The sequence below is a fragment of the Tenrec ecaudatus genome, chromosome 6, assembly GCF_050624435.1.
Source record: "Tenrec ecaudatus isolate mTenEca1 chromosome 6, mTenEca1.hap1, whole genome shotgun sequence".
NCBI classification, from domain to species: Eukaryota; Metazoa; Chordata; class Mammalia; order Afrosoricida; family Tenrecidae; genus Tenrec; species Tenrec ecaudatus.
In genome coordinates this window covers 52694151-52713972 of record NC_134535.1, presented here as the reverse complement: position 1 = coordinate 52713972, position 19822 = coordinate 52694151, and the positions used below count along the sequence as shown (strand labels likewise).

General features: G+C 46.4%; 1 protein-coding gene and 1 non-coding gene across 2 annotated transcripts in view; one reads left to right on the top strand and one right to left on the bottom strand.

Moving 5' to 3' along the window:
* Nucleotides 1-985: 985 nt before the first annotated feature.
* The window catches only part of E2F7 (E2F transcription factor 7), a 45023-nt gene continuing 26186 nt past the window's right edge, over nucleotides 986-19822 (bottom strand). The window contains exons 6-13 of the mRNA XM_075551249.1: nucleotides 19642-19800; nucleotides 17894-18028; nucleotides 12009-12191; nucleotides 11410-11482; nucleotides 9875-10367; nucleotides 7941-8199; nucleotides 5327-5748; nucleotides 986-4003 (exon numbers count right to left, since the gene is read on the bottom strand). Of these exons, the coding sequence (XP_075407364.1) occupies nucleotides 3833-4003; nucleotides 5327-5748; nucleotides 7941-8199; nucleotides 9875-10367; nucleotides 11410-11482; nucleotides 12009-12191; nucleotides 17894-18028; nucleotides 19642-19800 (1895 nt within the window). The 3' untranslated portion in view covers nucleotides 986-3832. The remainder of the gene's footprint in view (nucleotides 4004-5326; nucleotides 5749-7940; nucleotides 8200-9874; nucleotides 10368-11409; nucleotides 11483-12008; nucleotides 12192-17893; nucleotides 18029-19641; nucleotides 19801-19822) is intronic.
* Nucleotides 16840-16933, top strand: LOC142452145 (small Cajal body-specific RNA 8). The gene has a single exon (XR_012785186.1).

Genomic DNA, 19822 nt, shown 5'->3' with positions numbered 1-19822 from the left:
AGAGATGAGGCATGAGGGACAGGTGATGGCTGACTGCTGGTCCAATCGTTTGAAACTGCGTTTGTACTTGATTCTACTCTGGCCTGGGGTGGGGTGGTTCTGGGGGATGGGGCGCCAGTAGTTTGAGCAGTGGCGGGTGAATGCTGTGATTGTGAGTAGACCCTATTTCCCAGAAAGCCGTGGGGGCAGAAGCACCCCAGTGGTCATGAGGTGGACACAGGGGCGCACATGCTTCCATCGGTTGTACACAAGGTTGAAGTTGAAACTGGCTTGAAGGCAGTTATCTACCAATGAGTACCCAACATTAGGCATGATACAAAGCTGTCCTTTTTGATAGCACGTGACAAATAGCAGGGGAGAGTGTTCCTACAACATGTGATTCTCTGGCGGTAGATTTGAGCTAGGAGAAATCAGATTAATTCTGTGTGGTTAATTTAAAAGCGGAGACTAACAATGGGATTTGGCTTTGAGGTAATGGGGCATTTGCTAGCCTGAGAATCGGCAAACTTTACAGACATCACCAGAAGGCTGGGAAGTGCTCTGCAGTCACTTAGATAAGCATCCGAATCAGTTGGAAGCTCAATATTTCCACACAGTGGAAATTAGCTCAATCACATCATTGCTCTACCCTCTAAGTGACCGTATAATTCTAAAGCAGTACATCAGTTTTAAGGAGGCCTGATAGTCTAGTGGTGATGCAGTGGGCTGCTAACCTCAAGGTCAGTTTGAAACCATCACGGGGCAGTTCTACCCTGTTCTGTAGGGTCACGATGAGTCAGAATTTACTTGATGGCAGGGAGTTGGAAGTTTTAGAACTGTTTTGGTGTTTGGAAACCAATGGAAGGTTTTAGCAAAGACCTGACATGTTTATGAGAAGTTGGTTGGCTACGCTCAAACTGTTAATGGTTTTACTAAAAGGACACACACAAAAAGCCCAGGAAGACGTTTCTAAGGAAATAAACGTTTATTGCTATTTTTTAAAGCTTAATCTTTTTCTAAAAGAAAAAAAAATCAATTTACATGTAGTAAAGAAGAGAGCAATACATATTATAGCCATTAGGGAAAGGCAGCAGAGCAAAATAGGAAAACAAAAGCAGTAAGCAGCAATAAAATTAATACCTACATAAAACTAGCAGTGCAAGAGATAAGCAGAAAGCAGCTTTACATTGAAAAACAAGTTAATTACTTAAATACAGAAATAGCACCTTACAAAAAGGAATTGAGAAATGTAAACTTGGTAGGTAGATTCAAGTATAAAATTATACCCCCCAGCTCTTGTACCAGACTGTACGGGTTTCACAAACCCTAGACCATACAGGGCACACACACCTTGCTCAGTGGTGAATCAAAGCTGCATTTCCTTAGCGAGATCGTCAGCCGTTTCTTTGCTCAGTCACACAATGACAGCGTCCAGAGTGCCACTGTGTCTTCTCTACCAGGACACCCACATCTAGTCCAGCAGTTTTGCTACTGTCAGTTGCTCCACAAGTTAGATTCATTTTCTGAAAGTTAACAGCTGTGTCGTCGCGACTATTATTGACATTTCACAAAGCCACATTAATAAGTGGGTACTGAATACAAAAGTATAATTTCTTCTTTCGTCTCCTTTTGCTAGCTATTGGCTGTTTGGTCACAAAAGTCAAAATATTCTCACATATGGGATTTTTTCTTAACACTCCTCAAGAACCATGAATCTCTGAGGTAAATGTGGCTATATCATGAACAGACTTGTTGTTTTTCAAGTAAAAGCAAATAATCAAAAACATATGTGGAAAGCACCCAGGAGTAGCGGGGAGAAGGAAAATCAGTTGTGTTCTCACACAAAATAAAGCCCAGTGAAGATGTTCGCTGGAGAATGTTGTATTTAAAATGCATGTGCCTTGTGCAGATTTTTATGCTTACGTTGTGTAGTCTAATCTACCTGAGAATAGGCATACTTTTCTTAGTTTTACGGAGGGATTTATTGGTATTAGTTAGGCTAACCTTAACTAAGCACGTGCTGATAATAAAAAACGTATTAGTACCTAACTCCAGAGAAAATGGAAAAAAGGAGATGGGTGAGGAGATACCATCCTCTAATAATTGAAAATGTAGTGTTGATAAAATTTTTGTGACTTGGTTACCTCCCTAACATTAAAAAAAACCAAAAACTTGTTGGGATAATAAGGCTAATGTCCTGCAGTTAAAATGAAGCTACTTTCCGCAGACTCCCAGAGTCTCTTAACTTACGGTATATACTTGAGTACGAGCCGACCCGAATATCAGCCAAGGCACCTAATTTTATCATAAAAATGTGCTGCAAAAACTTGGCTTACACACGACTATATATGATCATATTAAGACTTGTGGGGTTCAAAAGAAAATAAAACCCTACATCACGATTCCAAATCTCGGATAGAAATTTTGAAGGAAGGAAGTAAGCAGGGAAGGAGAGAAAAAGGATGGAAAAAAGAAAGCAAGTCACTTACTCTGAGAAGACAGAGTATGAGGTAAATATCAATAAATGTAGGAAATAGAGAAAAAGCTGCCTTGGCTACTTACTGCCAGGCTAGTCGTGTGGTTGAACGCAGGACACTGCACCTTAGCTCCTGGCATGGTATTGGTGCCAGGACGCCTACCCGCTGTACTCATCACCCTTATCTTTCAGAAGTACCACCGAACGCTGGTGTGCACACCGGATACTGACCAGAACGTGATTTTCCCTCCCACCCGTCCACAGGCGGGGGAAAGCAAAAGGGCAGCAGAAGAACTGTCCTCCATCAATTTATCCCGTTACGCTTCTTTAGAATCCGACCAAAAGTCCCCACATCCAGAGCCTGATTTTCCACGTATTTTATACCATCCTGATTTATCTTATAAACAGTAATTGTTAGAAGGTATCCATACCTGCCTACTCTAAAGTTAACACTTAAATTAAAACTTACATAATAATAATAAGCATGCAGGGGTCCGTAGTGAAGGAAACTGTGACCGCCGGGGCGTGCTCACCGTGAAGAATCACAGCTCCCGCTCACACGGCGGTCTGAGCAGCCGCATCGGGCTGCGGGAGTTCATCCCAGCTCTCCAGTCCAGAGAGGGTGGGCACGGTTCACCCACAGCAAAGCGTGTCCTTCTTCACAGTGAATTTGGTCTTGACCTTTGGCTACACACGTACACCTATCCACATTATCATTAGGGTGTAGAGTAAGTGCAGGGCAAACTTCAGGAAACAATCGTAAGTATAAACATTCAAGTCGTCATACCCTGAAAAGAATTGTTTTGCTGTAGTTGTAAACTTTTTTTGCACTAAATCCCATTTCAGGAAAGACATAAATAAACACCAGAGGACTCCAAACTGCAGCTGGCCGCCCTGCTGAAGCCTCGGGAAGCAGCAGCGGCTTCAAACTGCAGCAAGGAAGTTGGGCTTTTTTTCCCACCACAGATTTACTCAGGGCAAGTGGGATGCATGTCAAGACTGCTGACCCTCGTTAAGTGCTAGACAGCCCCCGGCCCCCCACCCTTAGTGAAACCACAAGGCTCCAGTAGGCTGTTCAGATCTACTTAGAGCTGTAAGCTGCTTCTGGAACCCAAACCACAAGTCAGTCAAGGCTTTCACTGTGACTCCAGGCAGTCGGAACTCAAACTAGTATTGGATGCAATTACTTTCAGGAAAATAGATGACTCGTGAGGATGAGGCGTGAACAGAGTCAGTGAACGAGAGAGAGGAAGGAGCGTGCTGACCGACCGACAGTGGACGGTGTGAGGGTGCTTTCCAGTCACCGTTAGAGTAACACTTGCAACCCAGCGACAACAATCGAGGTGGGTCCGTCCCGTCCCACCTGATGGTGTCGGGTTAGTCAGCGCCCCCGCTGGGAATCTCCAGTCTTCTCTGGGCTGAGCTGGTGTTCCGAGACGGATTTCTGTCTCTTCTCTTAGTAACAGGGTCTCCGAGGCTGCCGGGTGTTTTGAAGAATATCTCACGGTGTGTGCGCTGCATGCTCTTGGGAGTCATTGGGGCGGGTGACTGAGAGAGAGAGTCATCTGGTCAGAAAAGCAGGCCCACCAGAAGCAGAGCCGGACACAGGGGCCCTTTCTTGACTTGTGCCACCCAGTGCTTACGTGGGTCCTCTCACTTCTTTCCTTTCCAGCGAGAGCAAAGAGCTGGCCGCCTGCTCCCACTGAGATCGCAGCCTGGGGAGTCCTAGGAGGCAGCCAGTCCCGCCCATGTCCTAGAGGGCCCCCAGTCAGAATCGACTCCACAGCTGTGGGTGTAATTCACGTCTCACACTCATTCCACTTTCTTCCTACACACACTTAGCACCCTTGGAAACGAGCTTATTTTGTGTGCTGAAAGGCAGCTTAGCATAGAGGTTACAGGCCCAGCTGCAACCTGTCTCATCTTCAACTTCAAATGGAGCTGGTAAATGAACCGATCTTGCAGCATTTACAAGCTAAGCAAGATGGCATTTGTAAAGCATTTTATAGCATGCCAACCACACGTTTCTGTTACCCGCTTTTCTTTATCCGGCACTTATCCTCTTATGAAAGTGCCCTAAAAGGGCAGAGGTCTCCTGTTTACTGTCAAACTCTTATTGCCCGAATCAGTGCTTGCCAGATAACTAGATGTGCATATAACTGATTATATGCACATCTTTATGTCTTATGTAACTACAGATGTTCATTACTTCATATTAAACCCCATATTTTTAAAAGAAATTACCAATTTGAACTTATTTGAGTTTGAAGACTTATTTTCCTTGGTTCTATTGTGATTAAAATTTAGGGTGGTCTGATATAATGAAATGGAAGCTTAGGGAAACTTCTGAATACTTAGCATTCATCAAAAATTCACCTGAGCCATGACTAAATTAAAAAAAAAAAGTTGGATTTAGAGTTTTGGAGACCCTATGTATCAGTGGTTCTCAACCTTCCTGATGCCGCAACCCTTTAACACAGTTCCTCATGTTGTGGTGACCCCCCCAACCATAAAATACTTTTCGTTGCTACTTCATCACTGTAATTTTGCTACTGTTATGAATCAGGCCACCCCTGTGAAAGGGTTGCTCGACCCCCAAAGGGGTTGCGACCCACAGGTTGAGCCGCTGCTCTATAGGGTTTCCAGGGCAGTGAATCTTTATAGGATAGTCTCATTTTTCTCTTGCAAATTGTAAGGAACGACAATTCCTAAAAGGGCATCATGTCCTGCCTACGTCTCACTGCTTTGTAAAATAAGGAGGTAACAGGTGGTCTCTAATGGAACAGGCTGACCTCCTTAAACACAGACGCACCCCATCACAGGGCAGTGGCGTCACGCTGTACCAAACGGAAATGCACATTGAGGGCTCACCTGCTGTAACTTCACTGCTGAGGCGAGATGCCCCATATACACCGGTGACTCAGGCTGGGCAGCTGAGCAGGACTGGGGTGCCTCTGGGCTGGGGTTCAGTGAGAGCTGGCCCTGAAGGGGAGGATCTGCGGAGGGCAGTATTGATGACTTCGCATTAAGCATGGTCGCAGGGCCGATGAGAAGATGAGCTGTTGATCCAAAGCCAGGCAAGCCAAAATTCACATGCGCTGGGTTTGGAAGCGTGCCGGGAGCTGAAGAACCTGGCCCAGGTATGGTGGGAGAGTAAAGGACTGGAAAGGGGCCTAGAGTTGGGGATGGTAACACCATGCAAGGAAGGTTGAGGGGCGGTAGCTGGCCTGAAGACGGCCCCATGGTATGAGGGGTCTGACTGCCAGGTAAGAGCACATTGAAACCATTTAATCCTGAAACGGAAGCAAATGAGACGAAAATCACAACATGAAACACTCAGTGAAACTGCTCATGATCACACCCCTCCCTACGCCTTCAAAATGAACGAGGAACGCCTCCTGGGTATGCCCCCTTCGACCCTCTCCTCTCTTCAGAGCGCGGTGGTAATAACACGGCAATAGTGTGGTCAGTGTCTGTGTCTGCTGGGAAGGGTTCTTCCAAATAAAATTTTTACTCTAGTGAAACATGAGCGGGCTTCAAACTCTGTGGGGAAGTTCCATATCCTTTCATTTCATTTACCACGAATGGTCGGAAGCCCCTTCATATATAACAAAGCATTTGCCGCTTCAACCATTTTTACAGAAACAATCCAGTAACGTCGTGTTCCACCGTTCTGTGCAACCATCACATTTCCAATGTCTTCATCACCTCCTGGAGAGCCACGTTACCATCTTCCCCTCCTCCCACCTGATCTTGGCAACGTCAGGAAAGCTCCAGTGTCTGTGTGTCCGCCTGGTCCCGGTATTTCACAGAAGTAGGACCACACAGTACCTGTTCTCTGGTGTCTGACTGATTTCACTCAGCATAACGCTCTGGAATTTCGTCCACGTGGTAACGTGCATTGAAATTTCTATGGACTTAAAAAAAACGGAGCCCTGGTGGCATAGTGGCTATATGTTGGGCTGCCAACTGCAAGGTCAACAGTTCCAGACTACCAGCTGCTCTGCGGGAGAAAGGTGGGGCTCTTTATGCCCGTGAAGAGTTATTCTTGGAAACTCATAGGGCCAGTTCTACCCTATCCTTTAGGGTCGCTGTGAGTGAGCACTGATTTGATGGCAGTGAGTTTTTATGTCTGTCTGCCTGAACAATTTATTTATCCACTGGTTTGCTGCCCTTTTGGGAAGATGCATAATAAACACTGTTGTACAGGTAAGAATATTTCACACTGTTGGGGCTCAGGTGGGGGGACACAGGTACCTCCATTTTTATTCACGGAAACTTTGTCTTCCTCCAGTGAAGACCCCAGGCAAGAATGCACAGCAGTATTAATAGTACTTGGCTTTCTCACAAGTAGAAAACACAGGATGTTTATATTACATGGCAGCTCCCACAAGATAACGCTTAAGGTCATTATACTTTTGAAATGACAATAAAGAATTGACAGGATTCACCAGACTGCCTACAGGTACACAGCACACAAGAAATGAAAAAATCTTGTGTTGGACTGTCATTCAACAGGGTGAGCCTGCTTTTTGTTTACCAGTATATCTCTAACACTGGGTGTATCACACTTAGAGGAAACAGGCAAAAGTATCTGCTAAAAAGTGTATTACCTAGATAGGCGACTAATAACATACCTAACCTGGTCTGGCAAAGACACTTCAGTTAACAAGAAAATGGAGAAAATCAATTATGTATCTTGGCATCAGGAGTAGCATCCCGTATGCTTTGTGTACCTTGCCCAATAGGTGTCTATTATGGTTTGGCTGTAATTCAAAACAGCTAACATTTATTGAGTACTTACTAAGTTCTAGGCATAGTTTAAATGCTTTACATATTGTCTTATTCGCTAATTAAATTTTAAAGCAACTCTATGGAGCACTTGCTATTATAAACTCAATTTTGCCAATGAGAATGGCTGAATAGTTTGTGTTAAATTGGTGCGGATAATAGGAATAAGTGATTTTAAAGCTCAAACCCCCCCTTACTCCACAGCTGGTGCTTAAACCCAATGATATACTCAGAACTTGACTCTCAAGCGGTCAGAATGCTGCCTGTACACATGGCCAATAACTTCATGCCCTTCTAGTGAATCCATGTCAGATTCAGTTGAGTGGTTAAAAAAAAGTCATCTTTTATATCTTTTAAGTTTTACCATAAAAGCACATAAAACAAACAAAACCCCACCAAAAACAAAAAAAAAAACCCCATCCATCCAATTATGTTCCATAAACGGTGGGTTACAATCCCCATGGTGGGCAGTTTGAAACCACCACCAGCCACAGTAAGTTTGGGTTTTGGTGACAGGAGGAGCAGCCTTCCCTTATATTTTACGAATGTAGAAACCCAGGGGACCCAAGAAAAACGACCCAGAGGCCACTAGTAGCCACACATCAATGACCTGTTTGGGTCTGGTGACAGATGAAAATGTGAAAGTCTGATCCCACTACCCCAGCAGACCCCGGGACTAGATGAAGCCCCTTACCAGCTGGAGACGGGACATACAGATACTGTAGCAAAGGGGGCTCTTTGGTGCCTTGACGCTCTCTCGAAGGCTTTTCAAGCTCTGTGTTTCTGGGAGGATCGCGCCACTCAGGAGAAACGACGAGGCAGTTTGCTACGGCCTTCTCTGAAGCATCCCTTGAAGCAGGCGGCTGGCCATTCACGTGGATGTCTTCCAAGGGCACGGAGCCTGTGTTACCATTGGTCTTGGGAGAGGCACCGTCCGGGAGCGTGGAGGTTTTCTACAAGCACAACCAAACCAGAACCGGGACAGTAAGTGCAAACTCGGGCAGTCAATCTCAAAGCAAATAATGCGTCAACACAAAGTTAGAACACAGCCGTGTGCCACACTGGTTTATGGATGTCAGTGGTTTTACTAATATTTATAGGCTGAACCTGAAGATGAATATGAAGTCCCTAAGTATAAAAGGATAGATATTTTACAGTGGAAAACTGGCTATGCTGTTCAGATGGTGAAACACACTTTAAAACCACCACGAATCTATATACGTGTACTATTTTTCCAACAATTTTTGCGTATCATTCAGTGACACTAATGATGCTCATCATGTTGGACAACCACCATTGCTACCCCTTTCCAAATTGCTCCACCACCCTTCCAGCAACGACATCTGCCCCTCTTTTCCTCCCCCCACCTCCGGTCACCACTAAAAGACCCTGTCTACCGACATGCGCCAACTGTAGACATTTTATATAAGTAGAGAGATGATGAAATGCATTTGCATACTGGTAACTCATCAAGGATGCTGGTGCCAGTCTTTCAGGGGCCTTACAGGTGAAGCAATGGTTACAGCAGCACTCGGTTGCTTTCTAGAAGGTCGGTGGTTCAAAACCACTAGCCACTCTACTAGAGAAAACTAAGTCAAGTCCACCACCACTGAGTAGTTTCCGACTCCTCACGACCCTATAGGGTGTCTGAAGTTGTCAACCTTTATGTGAGCAGATAGCTTTGTCTGTCTCTCTTGGAGCAACTGGTGAGTTTGAACCATCCACCTTGTGGCTCCCTCTACAGGAGAAAGATCTGAGATGTGCTTCTGTAAGTAAGAATGACCACTTAGGCAGCCCTCCAGGGCAGCTCCACTGTCTTTAGGGGTTGTTCTGAGTCGGAGCTGATGTGACAGCAGTCTGTAACAACAGAACTGCAGGGCTGGCCCAAACCTGGGTTTGCTTAGATAATACTGGTCTATTTTTTGCTCCTGTTCTGCACCCCTGGGCTACACACAAAATGAGGAAAAATTCATTCTGGCAAGAGAAAGCAGTAGAGAAGGATGGGCTCCTAACGCATGGAATGATTCCCGTGAAGTGTGCCTCGCTGACCCTTGGACAGCAATTCTGCTGCCTGAGAGGATCGACAGATCTCATCAGCTTCTCCGTGGCCTCTGGGCAGGAGATACATCAGCTCAGGCTCTTGTTCTGCTCCTTGTGTAGCTAAGGAGCCAGGGTCAGAGCAGTGATGAGAGCTGACCAAGCACAGGCAGGGAAAGCCGGACGGTACCTGAACGCCAGAGCCACAAACTCCAGCCACCTCCTGGAGGCAGTGGACTATTTCAGGGATCTCAGCTTGCATATTCAAGCAAACAAAAGGTGTCGAGATATGCAAACAGGCTAATACTAGCCACTGCCTCTGTGTAGTGGGATTATGGGGAAGTCCCCCCCCCATACTTTCCCTTCTTTTACACAAAGGGTGGTACTTAGAAGAGTCATTGATTTTTGTTATAGAATCATTACGGCACCGAGTTCTGAGAAAACCAGTCGGGTGCTTAACTGTACAAGTGACACGGGCACATTCACACACTGCAGACTTGGTAGCTTACTGGATCTGTGCGTCTTCCTTAGGACGATGCTTCTGGGTTAATGGGAGAGGTCACCCAGACACACCCGCCAGTACTCCCTCACCTTGGGCATGACAAGGGATAGCGGGCCGTCCTCGCACTCCAGACTATGTCTTTTAATGCCTGGCTCTTCCTCCTCTTGAGGCTTCTCCCTGACACGCTTCTGAGCTGAGGGTACAGGCGATAGCTCTGACGCAGCCGAGCCTTGAGTGCTTCTGCTCTGCCTCTCGGAGCCGGAGCCGGAGCCAGAGCCGGGGGGCACACCCTCGGGAAGGCTCCCATACAGCATGAATAGGGACGTGGAGGGCACGTACACCAAGGGCTGACCAGCAAGCACAGCTGGCTGCAGGTTCTCCACGTCAGAGGCTACGGGAGTGTGGGGGACACCTCCTTGTCCCCTCAGACCATTCTGCGGAGAGAATGCCTGCGTATCCGCTGGAGGAACAGGAAACGCTTGTTTTGCTAAAGAACTAGCAGCATATTCGGAGTCAACAGGAAGGACAGGGTCCAGGCGGTTTGATGGCGATACCACCGTCTTACTGGCAAAGGCTTTGCTCCTGTAATAGGAAGGGAAAATAAAAGAGTACCACCAAGTTCCCAGTCTACCAACCCCCCGATCTTTGCTTTTCTACAGAGAACCCTAGCAAACCAGGGTGAGATAAAGCTGTTCCTGCTGATGTGAGCACGCAGGAGTTAACCCCAGAGCTGTGTGGCCAGGTATTACCTGGATGGCTTTTTAGGGCTCGGGTGGGAAGGGATTTTGAGGGAATCTCAGGTTAAAGCAAATACTGGCTGGTTGTTTATGGTGCACCTATCCATTATGGGGCACTTAGATACTATTAGTAGTCCCTACCACTCGTCTGCCAGTCTGTGGAATTGTCGTGGCTTTGTGTCCCTAGGATACTGGAAGCTATTAGCCATGGGAACTTCAAATACCAACAGGCTCACTCCTGGTGGGCAGATTCCATGGAGCTTCCTGGCTCAGACAGACTGGGGATATCTAACTGTATCTTAGAGGCAGACCGCATCCTCATGGAAGCGTGACTTGAGTCACACTCATTAGAAAGGTGATTTATCATATATATCATGATGTATCCCACCATCATCTTGTCTCAGTGGACCACCCACTCTAAAATCGAACTACAGGCCTAGAGACTAGCATTTCTAAGACATCACAAAATTAAAGACTATGGCCAGGCAGATCATATTAAAGAATTCACTGCACCACAGTGAGTTGACATGCATGAACATTTTAGAATGATGCCTGAAACTTAGTAAACCAAATGAGGCAGAACAATGATGAAGGGATTCACAGGACCAGCTCACATCATTTCTCAGTGTCTTATTATTAGTGCATTGCTTTTTGAGGGGTTTCCACCCCTAAAAGCCATCATATATGATTTTTCATTTTGTGTCCACATAAGGCTACCTATCAGTGTCGGGCACAAAGGGGAAACTTACAAAAATCCAAATAAACAAATGGCAGACTAATGTATTAGCAAGACTATTAAACATTCTGTTTTGCAGGGTAGCAATTCCATCTAGTCCAAGTTAACACCAGGAAATAAAAGTATTCTTGAGTTTTAAAGAACTACTTACTGGCAATTTTCTTCAACTTGCTGTCTGTAGACAGCTGCCAGACTTCCAATTTCTAAGGAGTAGCCACTTGATCCTGAAAGGGAGAATGGAGGTTGAATAAATATAGCTAGAAACATAGATATGCCCACGATAGACAGCAGAGTGAATCCACAGCCTAGGGGGTCCAAGACAACCTGTAGTCCTGCTCTGCTTTTGATTCCAGGACACAGATTTTAAAAAGTAAGCTCTTGAAGGTGAATTCGGGTCTCATCAAAAAATTAGCAAGCATATGGGCACGCACACTTGCAAGCAAAGAAAGCAAAACAAATGTTGTTTTGTCAGTCTGGCAACTGTTTGAAACTCTTCTACATGCCAACCACGTATGGTAGACTGACTGATCTGTCAGGCTGACCAGCAGTAATTTCTGGCATGGAATCACGTCCATAATACTCTGTGAACTCAGCATTTCCTCTGCCCCAGTAATCTTATCGCTGTAGGCAGGTGGAGAGCAGAGTCCGGAAACTAGAGATAAGGCGTCAGGGGTCAGTCCATTTAAAAATGTCAGCACACGAGCAGAACTAGAGTCACATCGATGCCATGGGTTACGTATGGGTGCAGACCTTGTTCTCTGTAAGGGCTGCTGGGCTCTGAGTTGACTTTCCTCTTGATCCTGTCAGAAGCCTGAACCGTGTTAAAGGAACTATGTCGAGCCAGCCTCTGCTTTGCACAAACTTGAATCTGGCCATATGGTTCTCTCTTCAATTCTGGTAAGACAGAGGCAGAAACATCCAGTAGTTGTTCATCTGCGTAAATGAGAGAATTGGTAGTGTTGTTACACAGTTATAATTCAGAATCATTTTAGCCTTTCTGAGATAAGACTTAGAGCTTGTACCTGTAATGGCGTCACTCTATAAACCCAAACCTAAGGAATTCTATGAGACTTGTCTCAAACTCTACTTTAATTTGATGCACTAAAAAAAAAATTAAATTAGCAAATGACTTGTGGTAGTTACACAATTTCATGTCAACTTGATAAGAATGAAGGGGTGAAATCTAGCCTGTCGATCAGGTCTTGGTCTGATCCCTCCTTGTGGGGGTGGTTTTTCATGAAGATGCTGGGAACTTCCTCTCTGCTACACATTCTTGTTGACAAGCAACCTGGAGCCATACTGGTGGCAGACAGCGCTGAGATGCTTCTCCCACCACTGGCCTATGATCTTCCTGCATTCAGCATCACTGCATGTGCTAGATGAATCTGAAGAGGAATTCACGGGCTCAGACCAGACATATGGGCTAATATCCAATTATGGACTTGCTTCTGGATTGGGCTGGGTGTTTTTTTTATATGCATAATTCTTTCTTGAAATAGTTTTTTTCTTACATCTAGTTCAGTCTCTGGATTTGTTTCTCTAGTCAACCTGGGCTAACACATGGCTGACTATAAAGTCTACACACACACACACACACACACACACACACACACACACACACACGAATTCGACGAGTTTGTAGAAAATGCGTTGACAATGGAAGTTTTCCACAAACTTCTTGAAGCTTCATTATGTAAATTGCTAAAATTGTCTGCATTACAATGGAAGCAGAGCAAGATGTTCTTCAACCCAAAGAAGAACAGACCTATGTTTTAGGTGCTGTTTGGGCAGAGGAGAGTATCACAGGAAAACCCAACCATGCTCAGCTTACATGCATATTTTGAGAATTATTTTCAACACTATCAGAGATCAGCCTCTTATGCCACAGCTCTATGACAATGGATATAAGCAGCTCAGGATCTTTAATACTTTATTTCTCTCTTATGCAGTAGGGCGCTCGGTGACTAAGTGGCCAAAGCAGTAAGGTCAGCTGAAGCCCTACAGCTGACATGCTCCGGAACAGTGAGGCTAATAAATGGTTGGGCCTTAGAGGCATATTTTATATGCTTAAAGGCATCTGTGTGAAGTCAAAACAGAGCTTTCCCTACAGGCAGCTAAACCTGGTGCGCAGACTGGTGTTGCTATTATGTCCGTGTGCTGTTTAGTTTGTTTAATAAGCTCAATCAAGACTCCAAACCAAACTCACCACCGAGTCCATTCTGACCCAGCGTGACCTACAAGACAGAGTAGAACGGGCCCCATAGGCTTCTGAGGCTGCAAGCTGTCACAGGAGCAGAGTTAAGTTCAAAGCATGTATGTTTTAAATTAGAAGATTGATTTTAAAAAACAGAAAGGCTCAGTTAGATGTACATTCTTCAACACACACTTGGAGTAACTTAAAATTTTGTTTTCTTTGTAACAAAAACCTAATGTTACTTTTAGCTGTAATGAAAAAATTACAGCTTTCAAAAGAAAAAAATGGGTCCAGAGAGTAACAAGGCTCATATTTATCCTTTTCCCCGCAACAAACAGAAAGTGGGACACAATATGTAAAGCAACAGCTCTCAAGACGTTAGACCCCAGGCACTGAGACCTGAGTGAGAAATCAAGAGAATGATTGCAGGGGTGGGGGTAGGGGTGGGGGTGTCAGGAAAAAGCTAGGGTCCTTCCTGCTGCCATTTAAAAGCAAAACCTGAAGAGATCACTGTTTCCAAGACTACCACACTGCTTCCGAGAGCAAAGCTTAGGAACATCTTTAGGAACACAGAACCACCTGGCCCTCCGAGTGTCTTTCTCTATCTCTGGCGTACGGTACAGAAAGAAGCATACACACAGAGCCCCCACCCCCAGAAGGAATGAGCAGCAGGCTTCTTCCTTCCTGCCTTCCTTCACCAGCGCCCCTCCCGCTCATGCCCAGCACAGGGCAATGCCCTGTGTCCCCTGCTTGTGCCGTGGGCGCTGGTGGCCCCAGCCAGGCCTAGGCTGCTGTGGACTCCCAACTGAGCAGCGGCGGCGACAGCTCCACAGAAGCAGGAAGTGATCACACCAGCAGGGTGGGGTAGCTGGGGCTGCCACCACCACCCATAATCCCAGTACCCACACACGTGGTTCCTGTGGCCACCTCCCCAAACCTGTGCCCGCATGTTGTTAAAGCCCCCACCCAGCTCAATGGCATCCCTAGAAAAGCCAGCTCTTGTACCCAGTGGATACAGCTCTTGGGCTTTGTCCAGTTTTAAATAGGCTTTTAGGAGATTGAACTACGGGTTTCCTATGTATAATATGGTGTTCACACAACGTTCAAATGGCATGCTATTCTATTTCACAGAATATATTGTGACGATTAAGTGACACATAGCCGCAGTAAATACTAATGTTAATAGAAGTGCTGATAATAGTAAAATACTAACTTCAGAAGAAATAAAAGTAAACTTGAAGACACAGCAATAGCAACTCTCCCAAAGGAATCAGAGGTTGATAGAGATGAACTCCGCATCAGTGCACTGTGGGGCGATCTCCAGCCGCCAGGTATGCATGGTGCTGGAGTTCCTGAAGAACAGGAGGAGGAGACAGAAAAAAGAGGAACGATGGCCCCAAATGGATGAAACATTACATCCACAGCCCAAGAAGCTCAGCAAACACAAGCACACAATTGTACCAAGAAACATCATCATCGATATGCTTAAAACTAGCCATAAAGAGAAAACCAACTTGAAAAACAAAACAACAAACAAAGACAATACAACAGAACAGAATTACAGTAGATTTGTTGGAAACAATGTTAAGAAGAGAGTGGAACAACTTCTTAAAAGTCCTGAGAAACAAAAACGCAAGTCAACCTGGAATCCTTTACTCTGAGAAGAGCTTTCAAAAACAAAGGTGGAAAACCAAGACACTCCCTTTCAGAGACAGAGTTGGAAGACCTCATCACCGGCAGCCCTGCACTGGCAAGTGTTCATGGAAGCTCACCACGCAGAAGAAAGCGATGCCAGGTGGAAGCTTGGGACTCACAAGAAAGGAATAACGAACACCGAACACGGTAACTCTACTCAAATCTATTCTTTATAAACAAATCAGGAGGTTAAATTTTAGTGTGCCTTACGAGGTGCTTGTTCAGAACCCATCCAGACTCCTGTCTCCCTTTCTCCAATGTCTGTGGGTCAGCTAGCCCGGGCAGGCCTTACAGAGGCAGGTGGCCTGCTGTACATTAGCTTGTCTCCAATTTTTCTTTCCTTGAACAATTGTAGCCCCACCGGTCATGCAAACACAAGCACTCTTTGGCCTCAAAGTCGCCCTGCTAACCTACTTCCTTCAGTGGTACCACCACCTGACTAGTCTCTTCCACTAATTATATTCAGTCAAAATTTTTAGCCTCAGGTCTTGAGGGCTTCCAAAATGGGGCCCTTATTTCTCAATATTTCCAATCCCCGCCCCTCCACTTCAATCAGGGTAGCTGGTCTACTCAACACATCAAAATTTATGCTGTTCTTTCAATTCAAAGGCTTTCCATCCCTCCAAAACCCCCAAACCCATCAGAACTCAACCTACATTTGCCCCTCCCCTAAAATCTTATAGCCACCCTATAGTGCTACTCCACCTAAGATAATATAATTGCTCTTTAATTTTCAAATGTGTGTTAATTCCCCACCTTAACAATAGAAGCTCACTAACCAACTACGATGGCATTGTAGGTGTTGAGCTCAGTAATCAAACATCAGGCAAGAAAAGGCTTCCAGCCTCAAACAGGCACACCACGACACCACAAACACCAAGGGGACCACTACCCTGCAGTAGCTCAGGTGAGTCGTCTTTTGGGTACTCAGGGGATACTGCAGGGAAGAACGGACTGCTGAGGCCGGTCTTGAAGGCTGAGTAGAAGTATTGTCTGTGGAGAAGCAGCTAAGGAGCAGAGAAGCTTGCCAGGGGAAAAGCACAGGAGAAGGAAGGCGCTGAGAGACCAGGAAACGCACCGCTGGCGACCTGCTGTCGGCAGGAGCTGTGTCACACACACACCTTCCTCTCCCCGGCCTTCAGCACAGCAATCGTGCGCAGTCCACAATCACTGAGGGCCCGCCAGGCTGAATTATTTACACGTAAATTTTAAGTGGTTTCATTTAGATCATAAGTGGATAATGTGAGACGAAGGGGATGGAGAGCTAGGTCTGTACAAGTGTGGGTGGAGTGGCACAAATTAGGCCACTCGCACCTAAAATTGGCAGGGTGATTTAAGAATAACAGGTCCTGTGGCCCAGCCCTACGGGAAGCGGCAGCTGATGATGTGACAAGAGCTGGGCCCTGATCGCTGGAGTGCCTGTGATGGGAGTAGAAGATAATAACCCAATCTGAAGCCAGTTTAGGAAAACTGTGACGCCGGCACGCTTTCAATTACACACACACACACACACACACACACACACACACACACACACACACAGAAAAAAGGTATTCATTACTCCCATATAGTATTCAAAAGTAATTCATATTAATTTTATATTATTTGCTATAACTTCTACATTATCTACAATTTAAAAGAAAAAAGATTCTATTCCACTAATACAGAAACAACTAGAGTTTCAAAAAGCTTTGGGAACATACCAAACCTCCCTAGAATAAACTGCCTTTTGATGACTGGGACAAATTGAGTTAAATCCTCACGGACAGGTATGGGGCAGACAGTTTAAAAAAAAAAAAAAGCTTGGGAACAGAACTTCTGAAAGCTGTACGTCACTAGTTAGAGAAACTCCCAAGTGGGATCTTCTCAGGATCTCCCTGGCTTGCTGGCCCTCGGAGTGCGCTGAGCAGTAAGTCAATGCTTATTGTTCCGAGGAGAGAAGCTGCTAGTCTCCTCTGGCACTGAGTTGGTCCATGGGGTCTGGACACACCGGTGGTGCGGTGGTTACCCCCTCAGCAGCTGGCTGACAGGTCAGGGCTTGAGCCCATCAACTGCTCTGCAGGAGCACCATCTGCTCTCGCTACAACGAGCCACAGCTTTGCCAACCCCGTCCTGTAGGGTTGCCGCGAGCCCGAACTGACCTGACAGCAGCGAGTCTTTATGCTGTGTGCCGCTGTTGTTGCTAGGTGCCAGTGAGGCGGTTCTGACCCACAGTGGCCAGTTGCACAACAGAAGGAAACACTGCCCGGCCCTGCACTGTCCTCACACTTGTTCCTATGCTTGAGCCCATGTGTAGCCTGTGTTTATCCATGGCCTTCCTGTTTCCGGTGTACGGGAGATGAGATGCACGGTGGTTTCATGAAAGACTTTGTGCCTCTCATGCAGGAGGCCCAGTCAGTGCACTTGATGAACAGCTACCAGCTGTCTGTCAGTAAAGGCTTACGTCCTGCAGTGACACTGGACTGGTTCTTGTGGAGCTTCCAGACGCAGACGGACTAAAAGGACAGGTCTGGTATTCTACTTGTGAGAATCGAACCAGTGAGAACACTGTGGGTTCCAGTGGTGATGCCACCCACTATGAATGGCGTTACCAGCAGCTGGGGGCCAATTTAATGACCACTAACAATAACAGCATCAAGAAGGAAGGAGAGAGAAACCCTGATTACTATGCACTATGAAGTACAACTTGACAACGAAATTTGGTATCCTGAATAAGGAGGTCCTGAGGACAAGCAGGTTGCCTTACCATTGGTGCCGAAGTCCACAGGCCCGATCCACTTGAAGGCAGGTTTACGGCCTCGCTCTTCTGTGACATGCACTTTCTTTATCAGAGCCAGGCTGGTTAGAACATTGGCTATGTCGTAGAGGCGCCGTACTTTTGCTTGAAGATATAAAACACAATTATGGCCGTGCCCTTCCTGCCACCATTCCATTTTAGCTGATGCCATAAGCTACCATATAACACCAAGCAGAAAGCAATAAGGAGAGATGAAGAGGTTTCGCCATGAAACCACTGGGATTATGTACCTGGTGTATGTGAAGACAGATAGGAATGGAAGGTCAGTGTGTCCTTCCGTTTCCACGACTTCACACCTCTGACAATAAGTACCTGGTGACAGGCAGGGCGTGTTGGAGTTGCAAAAATATCAAGAGAGGAAAATGGGCTGTAATTAGAGTCTCAGTGGATGTAATTCTGCTATGTGTCATGGCAGAAGCTGGCCCTCGCAGCAGCAGGTCACAGCATCAGCCAGCCTGCGAGATGACAGGGGGCCCCCAGAGCTTCCTGCAGCCGCCGCAGTCCTGGGCAGAAGGGGCCAGGACTTAAGGTCAAGAGGAATTACTGCTCAAGACAGGTAGCTTCTTGTCAGAAACAAGCACTGAGTAACGCAGCCACAGGGGGTGGGGGCTGGACACAGGGATGGGGGAGGCTTTGAAGGTGCCTGTACTAGAGGGGTAACTCCCAGGAAAGATGGGGGATGGCAGTTGTGAAGTATTTTCTGCTCAAGAAACCGATGTCCAGGTAGGACACTTCCTAGGCTTCAGGGCTAAGATCAAGCAAAGGCGCACCCTCTAGTCATTGTTCAGACATCCTATACGCGGCTCTCCTCCCAATTCTGACAGGGGCTAGTCTCATCCAGCTTTCTCCCAGAGGGTGGCTGCAACTGCAGCTGCAAAAGGCATAAGCTAGAGCGGTGAGCGCCTGGCTTCCAGGGACGTCCCACTTAGCCCTCTGCTGGCAGTAAAGGCAGATGCAATGGGCGTGCGTGGCACTTGGGAACACTTTGTCCAGGGCCCCCGGCTGTCTGTCTCCCTACCCTCCCTATTCTTACCTTTCTTCTCCACCCTCCCTCCAGGAGAGTATGTGGAAGGGGTGGGGGTGGGGGCCGGGAGTGGTGGAGCAGGGAAAGAAAACTCAGATATTTGTTCTTGGATTGTGGAGACTACGTTCTCAGTTCTGTCTACCCACTGTAATTGCCTGGGAAAAAGCATCTGATGAACTTTAATGGGACTCTAGCATGTGATTTACTTCGCTTTCTCATCACCTGTCAGATGGTATTTCAAGGTTGCCCATGGTACACAGGTCTTAGCGGAGCTTTTACACTAAGAAAGACTGGGGTGAAAGGCCTGGCGATCTATTTCCCCAAAGCCAGCGAATGACAAGCTTATGAATCACAGCACAATGCTGTCTGAGTTTAGAGACATCACTTGGGGTAGGGGTGGGGGCTAGGATCAGTCATGGCTGGAGAAGTCGGGGCCACAAGAACATTGGTGGGATGGACGGGGAACAGCCAACGCACTGCTGACTGAGGATACGGCCGGACTGGGTAATGGGTCGTCCTGTCGGGACTCCAGGGGAACTGACAACATCAACTCCTCATAAACACAGGAAGAAGTGCAATTTCCCGCAGCCAAAACTCAAACTCACGTAGACAATGTCAATGTGAAATCCCACCCTCTGGGGGCTGATAAATGCACCAAGGGAAAGCCTCTTACTTTTAAATTTACTATGATCCAGAGTATCCTGGCTTTCTTCTATCAGTATTTTGGCAGCCACATCAAGAGTAACGATCTTGGTTCTGGATACGAGGAACAGCATAACAAATTTCTGGCTCATAATCCTCAAAGATTTGTCTTTCCTGCTATTTGCCGATGCTACAAAGGGGATAGAACAAAA